The 11,742-nt window shown below is 47.9% G+C and overlaps 1 protein-coding gene across 2 annotated transcripts in view; it reads left to right on the plus strand.

The window, feature by feature from the left end:
• LOC122385153 (laminin subunit alpha-2-like) overlaps positions 1-9,316 on the plus strand; it is a 51,639-nt gene extending 42,323 nt beyond the window's left edge. For both annotated transcript variants that reach the window (XM_043373222.1, XM_043373223.1), the window contains 8 exons: positions 3,541-3,673; positions 3,989-4,123; positions 4,795-4,986; positions 5,314-5,470; positions 5,722-5,855; positions 6,990-7,112; positions 7,622-7,727; positions 7,914-9,316. In XM_043373222.1, the coding sequence (XP_043229157.1) occupies positions 3,541-3,673; positions 3,989-4,123; positions 4,795-4,986; positions 5,314-5,470; positions 5,722-5,855; positions 6,990-7,112; positions 7,622-7,727; positions 7,914-8,059 (1,126 nt within the window). In that variant the 3' untranslated portion in view covers positions 8,060-9,316. The remainder of the gene's footprint in view (positions 1-3,540; positions 3,674-3,988; positions 4,124-4,794; positions 4,987-5,313; positions 5,471-5,721; positions 5,856-6,989; positions 7,113-7,621; positions 7,728-7,913) is intronic.
• Positions 9,317-11,742: the final 2,426 nt, after the last annotated feature.

Below are 11,742 nucleotides of genomic sequence, written 5' to 3' on the forward strand. Positions count from 1 at the left end.
TGCGCCACAATTATCTAAGGGCGTCATTTTTGCCGCAAATCGAACAGTTTTGTTAAAAATGGTCCGATATGGGCGCAATTTGGTGCAAAGATGCATGCTCAATCAGCGGGTGAAAATGCGCCACGTTTGCTGCAATGCGCCACATTTGTCACAAAGCGCCATTTTCGACAAAATCGAGTAAGGGTAATGGAATGGCACGAATAGGGGCAGGGCTGGGAACACTTCAAGTCTGATATTTTAGTACTGATTGGATCCAATTATTCTGTGACCTGACATGACCCAGCGGTGTTGGTAGGGGTAGTGGTAGGGGTAGTGGTAGGGGTAGGGGTAGTAGTAGGGATAGTAGTAGTGGTAGGGGTAGTAGTAGGAGTAGTAGTAGGGGTAGTGGTAGGGGTAGTAGTAGTGGTAGGGTTAGGGGTAGTGGTAGGGGTAGGGGTAGTGGTAGTGGTAGGGGTAGTGGTAGGGGTAGTGGTAGGGGTAGTGGTAGGGGTAGTGGTAGGGGTAGTGGTAGGGGTATTGTAGTGGTAGAGGTAGGGGTAGGGGTAGTCGTAGGAGTAGTAGTAGTTGTAGGGGTAGTGGTAGGGGTAGTAGTAGGGGTAGTAGTAGGGGTAGTGGTAGGGTAGGGGTAGTGGTAGGGGTAGGAGTATGGGTAGTAGTAGTGGTAGGGGTAGGGGTAGATGTAGGGGTAGTGGTAGGGGTAGGGGTAGTGGTAGGGGTAGGGGTAGGGGTAGGGGTAGTGGTAGGGGTAGTAGTAGTGGTAGGGGTAGTGGTAGGGGTAGGGGTAGTGGTGGAGGCAAAAGCAGAACAGTGGCCCGGGCTGATCCCAGTGGACGAGAGGTGACCTATGTGACCTGGCCTGACCCAAACCGACCGGGGCTGACCCCTTTGACCCGTATTGACCCCGTATCACCCAAATTTCATCCAACAACGCCTTCAGGACAGTTCTTTTTTAAATTCTCTTCACATTTCCGTCCATATCTATGCTTCTAGCCAACACATCGATTTGAAACGAACACCATTCGAAAGCAAATTGGCTGGTGCCGCAATTTTTTCCTACCACGCAGCAAAGCAAGTGGCGCAGCCGCTTGTCTATATTACTATTTAAACAGGATCCATCTGTCTGTCTGTTTGTTTGTCCGCCACGCCGTGTAGTGGGTTCAATTTAGCCGGCCTACAGGGCAGACGGTATATCGTAGGGGGTTGAAATTTGCACACCTTATAGGTGACAGAGCGGGTCAGCGCCTTTTCTAGGTTCCGACTCGCTGGGGTGCACGGTTCGCGCGTGGCGGGCGCCGGAAGAACGCCAATGGAATTTTTATTGGTTCGTAGATCTTCATTGAGAGCCGGGGTCGACAAACTTTGTGGCCTAAATGCATGCCGATCGGTGGCGGGTGCCTCGCATTGGCGGATGGGCAAGTTTTTTAATTTGAATAAATAGTGGCGAAAAAATGTGTTGATTGTCGCTAAATGGGTACAGTTTGTGATAGGAATTTACAAATGCACCGCGTTTGCCGCAATGCGTCACAATTATCTAAGGACGCCATTTTTGCCGCAAATCGCACAGTTTTGTCAAATATGGTCCGATATGGGTGCAATTTGGTGCCAGGATGCATGCTCAATCGCCGGGTGAAAATGCGCCGCGTTTGTCGCAATGCGCCACATTTGCCACAAAGCGCCATTTCCGACAAAATCGAGTAAGGGTAATGGAATGGCACGAATAGGGACAGGGCTGGGAACACTTTAAGTCTGATATTTTAGTACTGATTGGATCCAATTATTCTGTGAGCTGACATGACCCAGCGGTGTTGGTAGGGGTAGGGGTAGGGGTAGGGGTAGGGGTAGGGGTAGGGGTAGGGGTAGGGGTAGTGGTAGGGGTAGTGGTAGGGGTAGGGTAGTGGTAGGAGGTAGGGGTAGGGGTAGGGGTAGTGGTTGGGGTAGTGGTAGTGGTAGGAGTTGTGGTAGGGGTAGGTGTAGTGGTAGGGGTAGTAGTAGGGGTAGAAGTAGGGGTAGTGGTAGGGGTAGTGGTAGGGGTTAGGGTAGGGGTAGGGGTAGGAGTATGGGTAGTAGTAGTGGTAGGGGTAGGGGTAGATGTAGTGGTAGGGGTAGGGGTAGGGGTAGTGGTAGTGGTAGGGGTAGTGGTAGGGGTAGGGGTAGTGGTGGAGGCAAAAGCAGAACAGTGGCCCGGGCTGATCCCAGCGGACGAGAGGTGACCTATGTGACCTGACCTGACCCAAAGTGACCGGGGCTGACCCCTTTGACCCGTCTTGACCCCGTATCACCCAAATTTCATCCAACAACGCCCTCAGAACAGTTCTTTTTTAAATTCTCTTCACATTTCCGTCCATATCTATGCTTCTAGACGACACATCGACATGAATCAAACACCATTCGAAAGCAAATTGGCTGGTGCCGCAATTTTCTCCTACCACGCAGCAAAGCAAGTGGCGCAGCCGCTTGTCTATATTACTATTTGAGGAGGGTGCGTCTGTCCGTTACCGAGGTCCCGACTTGGTGGTGCTTTGCGTGGACTACAGGCCAGACCGTTGCACCTAGCGCGGTGAAATTTGCACAACTTATAGATCAAGGATGCGCGACGTGCCTTTGAGGGTTCTCAGCTCGATCGGATTGATAGGGAGCGCGTGGCGCGTGCCCAAAAAGTGCAAATTCGCGTCATAGACTTTACATGTATAAATCGGCGTGCGAAATCGGGCGAAAACGGCAAATTTTGGCCGACACGGGTCCGGTCCCCGTGCAATATCTTGGTGACCAGGGGTCCGACCGGCACGGGGAAAACAGCATCGTGTACAGAATTGAACGGGCTATTGAATAGTGTGCAATGCAGAGGATAGCACGAGCCACGTGCTCCGGAGAGGGCACTTTTATTTGAAAAATTGCGATTTTTGAGGGATTTTGGAATTAATTTTATTTTTAGGTGACCGTTAAATGGAGTGAGTTGAATCAACGCCTATTTGCAAGAGAAAGGTACCGCCTCTCATATCAAAATTGTGAAAAGCTGATTGATCCAAATCAAGGTGGTGCAAATCACAGGAGAAAATGGTGTTTGTCAATTTTGTGCCACTTTATTAATCACACGGGGTTTGCTGCATAACCTGATACCTTTGGCAATTGAATATGGTACCATTGGATAGAGCATTCAATTCTGTCCAACATTCACTCTTCATTTTTGCATGATTAGCAACAGTATCCTTAAAAATGCAAATGTTCCGAACCATTACATTGTCATTTTTAGCGAAATTCATCGATGGCCCTCAAAAGACTTCACGCCAGTTTTCGAATCATTCTAAAGTAGAACGCATGATAATACGACACGGGCACCTCGATGCGATGTATCTTTTTGTTTTCTTACAAAATGCTTGGCCGTCAAAAAGCAATCGAACGGAATGGATATCTACCAACCAAATCGACACAGACCAACCCAATACCCACGGGTCAAAAAATCCCCCCTTCGCGTTGCGGAGCACGCGGGTAACCCTAGTTTCATCAATTTTCGTTAACAACACCTCTCTTCTTGTTTCACAGGGCCGTGAAGCTGGGAGACGATCCATTCAGCCACGTCTTTGTACCGGTACAGAGGAAGAACCTCAGGCGGAACTTTAACATTACGCTTGATTTCCGGACGTTCTATCCGAACGGACTGCTGCTGCACACGGAGGTGGGTTTTCTGAGGCTTATCATGCCATGTAGATATGTTGTATACCCATTAATTCGGACGTAACTGCTAGGAGATTAAATGGCGAATAAATACTTAGGCTCCTAATTTGAGGCGACTGTTTATATATCATACAGAGAATCGCAGCTGTTTCCGACGGGTGATCAGTACAATATACAATTACGCAATGAGGAACCTCAACCACTACCAGCCCGCCCCCGCCCCCGCCCCCTCCCCAGAATCTCTGCACCACTGACCCATCGACCTTCCTGCGACCCTTATATCTCCCTCTGACCCCCCCCCCTCCCCTGCCCGCAGAGTCCGTCTCGGAAGCGCAGCTCGTCTCTGACGCTGCGTCTTCAGGACGGCGCCGTGCACCTAACGGTGCGCCGTAAACGGCGGGCGGTGCAGCTCAGTGCCGGGGCGCGGCTCAACGATGGACAGTGGCAAATGGTGAGAGGGGAAAGGGGTGGGATTTGGGATCGGATGGGATCGGATGAGATGAAATAGGATGTTACAGAAGGAGGAATAAGACAGAAATACGCATTATGTGAAATGTGATAGAAATTAGTGCGATGCGACGGGATAGACGAGCAAGGAAAGGATGGATAATAACCGGGAGGACGGAAGAAGATAGAATGGTTCATGACTTAACCCGGCTGGAAAAGCGCAGAATCTCTGCGATTGTTATCAGTGGATGCAGGATCTGACCTTCTGATGTTACGACACCCTCTCAGCTGCTTAAAATAGCGTAGTGAACTGGGTGAATGCTACGTTTTAGCCTGTTTATCGCTCAGATAATCGTGGTTACTGTTTTAAATCATATTCGCCTTTATCTTCCTGTAATCGAAATAGGAGGCACAATGTCTGAAGGGTCATTTACCTTTTATGTAATACGACATATTATATAACTAAATACGTTACATAATATTGCAAAACCAGCACATCTATTGTCATCACAATATTATCATCAATTCTAAGTGTGCTATCCTCATCCTCATTCCTGTTCATATTTAAATTCCTAATCTAAACAACCTTTCTTTGCTGACATATGCAGGTCTGTGCTCCCTTCCTAAAGACTTTGCACCGCCATGCTAACCAATAACCCCTACCTCGTCTCTCAGGTCACCCTTGTCAAGGCGAAGCGCAAGTACACGCTGCTGGTGGGCGGGGCGTCGCCGGCTAGTAGGCGTGGTCCGCACTCTATCCGCGTGGGGCGCGCCCTCTACGTCGGCGGGGTGCCGCCCCAGGGTATCGAACTGCGGGGTCAGGACAGCGACTCGCGGATACCCGGACATAAGAAACTGGAGATGCTGGTGAGTGGTGGTTGTTTGCATGATTTTATTATTCATTAGTGTGTGTGGGTGTGTGGAGGAGGGGTTGCTATTGGGAGCCCTAGATGTAATGGCGGAGGGGCCTGTTGTCGATACTTGCCGCGAAAATTGAATTTTACCGGCCTATCAACTATTCATATGTCAATGTCATGATGTCACTGCAAAGTGTTGTTTACCACCCGCTTGGGACAAAGAGCTCAAAATAGAGTAGCTGCCACGTGGAAATTGCACCCGAGGAGCCAATGGCCTTCAAGTCACTAGCGTCAAATGTCATGTGTCAACCTTTAACCACAGCCATCTGTCCCGCAGAAAACTGAGGGCTTCAAGGGCTGTATGAAACAGCTGGGTATTAACGGCCGCGTGCGTGACCTGCCCTCGGGCAACAACATCATCCACCGGGTGGGCCAGTGCATGGCCAGGGTCGAGCTGGGCACCTTCTTCGCAGGAGACGCGTTCGCCAAATATGGTGAGTGGCAACGACGTGGTAAAAACGGAATATTGCCAAAACAGCAACAGTGTAACAAATGTCGAGCTGTTACGAGTTTTGATAGTTTAACAGCCAAATAAAATTGCGCTCAAAGACCTTAGCATTTAAAACATGAAAACAGCAGAAGTCAGATAGATACAGTACAGGTGTCTATATTTTACCCAATAAATTTGGCCTCACTTTGTTAAAAATGTTCATGTCACCTCATCTGTATTCCTTCCATGCTGCAGCCGATGCAGTCAAGCTAGGCGACAAGTTCGACCTCAGGCTCGACTTCAGGACCAGCAGACTGAACGGCGTGCTCGTCAACCTGCTGAGCGACAACGGCAGGGCCATGCTCTCACTGGAGCTGCGTGACGGTGATGTAAGCATCCGGGGCACCGTTAGGAGCCTGCATATGTAATGCTTGTTGTGCAATGATGCAAGGGATTGGGAAGTTACTCAGAAATACGGCATGTTTATCCTGGATTTCGTTTTATCTCCCTTACTGACCGTGAAGAGCAGCAAGGACATAGCACTGCATATCAGAGCTGGGCGCGTTCCTCGATTTTCGGTAGTGCGTTAGCGTTCCTGCGTTCCTCCGGCCGCGGTTAGTGCGTTCCTGGAATAGCGTTCCTCAATTTTTTTCGCTCGGTGCGTTAGCGTTCCTGCGTTCCTGCGTCCCAAACTATTAACCCGTATTGTATTCTGGCTCTGCCAAGCAGCAAATCATACCAAAATCAGTAGCGGACAAAGTAGGCAAATCGCGCCAGTCCAACACTACAGGCGTGTTCTTCACAACCGAAGTCGTGGACAAAGAAATACCGCCGAACCACGCGGCGTGGGCCCAACCAAACACGGGGCGAATCGATCACAGAATACCCAGAATGGCGACGCCAAGGCCCTAAATACAGGCGACGCGGGGCCGAAAAGCAACTCGACATCTCTTTTCCGAATCGAATATCTGAAATACGTTTTACCAATATCATCCGTAGAGTTTTCAACAAAAAACGACCTGCTTAAAAACAATAGTTAAGTTGAAAGATGTATCTAAGTAAAAGTTATCATATTTACTTTACACATTTAATGCCTGAAACCGAATCGAATAGTGAACATCACCACTAAATCTAAACAAGCCTTCCTCGATTCGACCGACAAGTGGCGCCTCTACCGGCAAACACACGTACTCGAGATTCAAACATTTGACACAGAGGTCATTGGCAGCAATATGATTTTTCGGGTGTTTCCGCAAGAACGCAGGAACGCTTCAAAATTTCGGGTGGTGCGTTCCTCTTACTTGCGTTCCTTTGAAAAACTTTGCGTTCCTGCGTTCTTGCGTTCCTAAAAAGGGCGGTGCGTACGTACGGAAGAACGCAGGAACGCACTAAAGGAACGCACTTGCCCAGCTCTGCTGCATATACAGTGTAAAGGCCGTTTTACACCAACTTTGGCACTTCTTAGGTACTCCCTGCGACCTTACCGAGTTCCCAGAGCGTAATGTGTCTTTTTCTACCGCCAGGTGGTGTTCATCGTTGATAACGGCGCCGGCCAGCCTATCGAGGCCCGTCAGTCGTTCCCCGCTAAATACCTCGCCTGTAACAACCGGTGGCACACCGTCCGCGCCACCTACGGCAAAGACCAGGTAAGCACGATGCAAGGGCTCGAGATGATCACTTCTACACTTGCTGGGTCGGGTCGTATAGCCTTTCGGGCCAGCATCCAGGAGTAGGTATCCTATTGCTTACGTTCTTGATTTATCCCACTTGTGTTTTCTGCCACGACCAAGGTTTCTTAAAAGGTCATGAATGCGTCAAGGCCCCCTTTCGTGGTTACGCCCTCTCGTTTTCCTAACAGGCCCGTCTGCTGTCGTGGCCACTGGCCATTGCCGTCTCATGTTTCAACTATGTCCCGTGACACCCAAGGCCGGCTATCTCGGAAAGTTGTGGGCCGAACTCGAGCAGAGCAGCGTCCTTGAGATGGCTCATCCCGCCGACTGGTTTTGTTTTTGTTATAGTCGTTAGCTCGACAGAGAAAGTGGGCGCGGTGGGCTGTGAAGAATGCAGAGATCTGCACGGCGCAGTACGACTCGTACGACTCATGGGAAAATGATGCGAGGCCACCTGCACTGTACTGACCAGTGCTCCGTTTCAGGCGATTCTGAAGGTGGACCAGTATCCGGAACGGTACGGAGTGTCCAGTGTCAGTCTGGCACGACCGCCGACTGCCGCCCTGCCGCTCTTCCTGGGCGGATTACCAGGTCAGTGTCGCGACTAAAACTAACCCTCTGTCCAAAACTCATCGTCGTATGCAATAGTTGCGTTTGACAATGACAACATAAGTGTTTGTTTTTTATCTGGCGTGTATCGTTTATCGTCTATCCAGGAGAGAAGTTCGTGCTAGCTCAGCTGACGTCGACTGACATTAAGGTTACGCCCTTCCTTAGATTCTGCACGAACATCTCTAACGCCACCGACGGACAACTTCAAGGGCTGCATCCGCAACATCGACATAAACGGCGCGCGCCGCGACTGGACAGACATGGCGGAGCTCAGCAACGTTCTGCTCAACTCTTGTCCCGTGCAGCGCTGAGCAGTAGGCGCTGAGGGGGAAGGGCCGAGCGGCCAGCGCTGAGCCTCAGCCCGCACACTGAGCAGTCGGCGCTGAGGGTCCAGGGCCGAGCGGCGAGCGCTGAGCCTCAGTCCGCAGTCTGGCAACTTGATTCCAGACTGCCGTCTGCAGTCATTCCTATAGTTGACGCTATAGCCGGGTCTTGTCGCGCTACGTGTAAAATAGCTGCGCGAAACAGCCGCCGCCAAGGGTTGTTGGAGTGTGAACAAATGTAAGTAAGAATTTTATCGAATGACTCGGATGAGATTAAATATATAAGAAGAGGGAGGTGGCAAGGAGGAGTCGAATTGCTTTATGTCTCTCAAGTGGATATGATTGTCGATTGATTGTCCGTTATGGTAGGATAGTGATGTGACGATTTGTGCCTGAAATGTTTTAATTACTAACAATTGATCGTGGATTTTATCGACCCTGGATATTTTCATAGTCGAGGCACAACCTGGCCAAAAAAAAAAAAATACCGCAGCATTTCCAGCATGCATATGGTCTCTTAGTGAGTTAGATCTGTTGATTTCAAGGTCACGATACCGCTTTAATGATGCATGGTTTGTGACGTCAAACAGTAATGCAAGCTCTCAAGTTATATTTCCTTGCACCAATGAAAACCGCGATTTATGTCTCATTTTTACTATTGATGCATGGCTTAAGTATACATATGATCACTGATACATATGATACGGCACCTATGATCATCGACTGTCGACCTGTTTAGAACCTGCATCCATATTCGTGTGTATGTGTTTGGGATTGCAGCTTCTTTGACAAGTGTAGCCGCCTGTTATTTAAGAATGCAGAGTTTGTGGCAGCTGACGCGACTTAATCTTATTCGACGACAGTCTTCCCAAGACGAGCGTGGTGTTTCGACGACAATAGAGCCATTTATTGATTTTTTCATATCCCATTATGCCTATGTTCATGTCGCACCACGCCCTTTTCTTGATATGCTCTCTGTGTATTGTGTAACCAGTCCCTGCTACCACTAGACATGAATGCGTTCTGCCAATGTATTTGTATGAGACATTGTTCTGCTTTTTCGATTCATCTTTGACGACTTAAAAAACTTCTGAGGTATCGAGTGCTCGCATATTTATAAAATGTAATAATTGTAGCATCCAGGACACTGCCATTGTATTCAATAGATCATTTTCGTGATTCACTGTGCATTGACCACGTCATGTGCCTATTCAAATGACGAATACATTCGCCTGGATTTATTCGTATGCAATGGCTTTTTCGATCATCATGCGTCGAGATTTTTACATAATAACGAATTATGAAGGGCACTATTTCAGTTGTTTCAAAGATAGCTGACTCTCAGAACTTTGGTGATGAAAGTAAACAATGAAGACATTTGTAACCAGCCTCTCTGGGATAAAAAAAAAATCGAAAAATTGAAAGTAGATTAATTGCTGGCTTAATTCGTTTCGACAGCATCGAGAGCGCATAGAAATGAACACCCCAGCCTCAAAACAGCCTTCACACTTCGGCCCCCGCTGCAAGTCCGCTGGCTGACATCTGCAACACGACATTTCTCGTTTCGTTCGGTATCTATCTGCCAGAGCTGACAAGCTGTACAATTATATACGTGAACCGGCTGCACGCCCTTACAGCTGTGGTGCCCTCGGCTTTCAAACGTCATATTGCCAGCATTTGGATAATCCGCTATTTCTGTTCCAAAGTTGTCCCAATGTCCTTCAATCCAGCCAATGACCAGATGAATTTGGAAGTTTAGGCCGTAAGCGCGTGAGTCGGTCTGATGGTCTGACTTACGATTTCCTTCTTCCTGGGTCGCAAAATGTGTTTGGATGATAATATACAGAGACGGAGTTCAGTTTTACACTGGGAGATCTATATATGCGCACTAATGTTACGCGCTGCAGAATACGCCACTGCAATTCCGCAATTTTACATGTTCCAAAATGTCCTCATACTTCAGAGTTAGGCTTAAATGCCTTTGGCCTAGACGTCACGCCTAGGTCGCATATACGGTAGCTCGTCAGCGGCTCCCATCACCTATAGTGATAAACAAAACCTCCGACCAATGTAGTTATATCATAACATGTGACGTCATCGGACACCCGCTGGCCAGTGGCCACCACTAGTGACGTCAGCGGACAAATTAAGCGGGAAAGTCCGATTCCTACTCCCGTGCCGAGAGTAATATTAATGGTCCGGTGAATTATTACTTACGGAGCTGGATAATCCGGATTGTCAAATAAGACGAAAATGTATTAGAATATACTAGGCTAGGCCTTCCTATATTTGATAGATCTTTACGCCACCTTCCGAGTACCGTATACCGGGTTCGCTACGTCGCTACGTTGCCTCGTTTTAAACATATTGAGGACATGCATCAATCCCTCCTCGTCCGTTATTTATTGACTCGAGCCTTTCTCAGAGCGCGGCGCGCACGATATGGTTAGTGGTTACTGGATACTACCTCTCAATCTTACATCGGTTCCAAAACAGCAAAAATATTTGAACAGCTAAATTGTTAGAATATCAATGTTGTAGTTTTCACTCTTGGTTGCGTGTGAGACGCATCCTAACCCGCGCCCCGTTGGGCTCTGCCGAGCAGCGCGCCCCGTTGGGGGGGGCATTTTGCCCCCCCCCCCCTAAGATCTCGAGAACCACGCAACCTAGCGACAAGCGGCAAACGGTGTTGGATAGCCCTATCAGAGAACTACCTTGTGACCCAATTTTATTGACCTAGGTCAAACCGATGACGTCACAGGTCAGGTCAAAGGTCCAATTTTCACCGTTTACAGGCATTTCAAGAAATGCGTTGTAAAATCGAGGAAAATGCATTTCATTGAAAATCATCGATGGGGAAGTGTTTTTCAAACACATATTTTGCTATTTGAGGTCACTGATACCAGGTCAGGTCACAGAGGTCAGGTCACGGGGGGGTCACAATATGAAAGTGTCGTGTGATACATGTTTTATGGTCCATTTTACATGACGAATGCGATTATGTGGGTCAGGCAGCCTTTGGGGCCAGCTTAGGTCACGTTTTGGTCAAGGTCAGGTCAAGGTTAGGTCAAGGTCAGGTCAAATTAGGTCAAATTTCAAAGTTAATATTTTTGCATAAAATGGGTATCGAATCGATGCAGCTCGTCACGGGGAGTTCAATGGTGGTCTTTGTTTTGCCGTACGTGGTCTAGAATCGCTAAAAATTGAGTTCAAAAATTTGACGTCATCATTTTTGAACATTTTTTCGCTATAACTTGGCCAAAAAACGAGATATCGATCTGAAATTTGGTATGTATATAGAAGAGCGCAGGCACTATCACATATATTCCGATTTTTTCGAAATTTGGAAAAACTTTGGATTTTTTTTAGTTTTTCTAAAAAAAACTTTTTTTATTTTTTTTTTTTGGGTCAAAACCCCAAAATTTTGAAAATCTGAGATAGCATTTTTGTAGCGCCGCTTTTTGTCTACTAGACCATACAAAGAACTTTGAAATTGCTTGATAAATGTAGATTTGGTGAGCGTTTCAAGATTGCATGTTTTTTGCTCATTTTTGCTCGAACATGACCTCAGTTTGACCTCAATAACTCCTGACCTAAGGTGACCTAAGACTTGAAATTTGGTGTGAAGGTGTCAAATTGATGCCCGGGAAGGTACTGAAAATTTGGTGGCG

This window comes from Amphibalanus amphitrite, unplaced genomic scaffold (assembly GCF_019059575.1).
Source record: "Amphibalanus amphitrite isolate SeventyFive unplaced genomic scaffold, NRLGWU_Aamphi_draft 000210F_arrow, whole genome shotgun sequence".
In the NCBI taxonomy this organism is placed as follows: domain Eukaryota; kingdom Metazoa; phylum Arthropoda; class Thecostraca; order Balanomorpha; family Balanidae; genus Amphibalanus; species Amphibalanus amphitrite.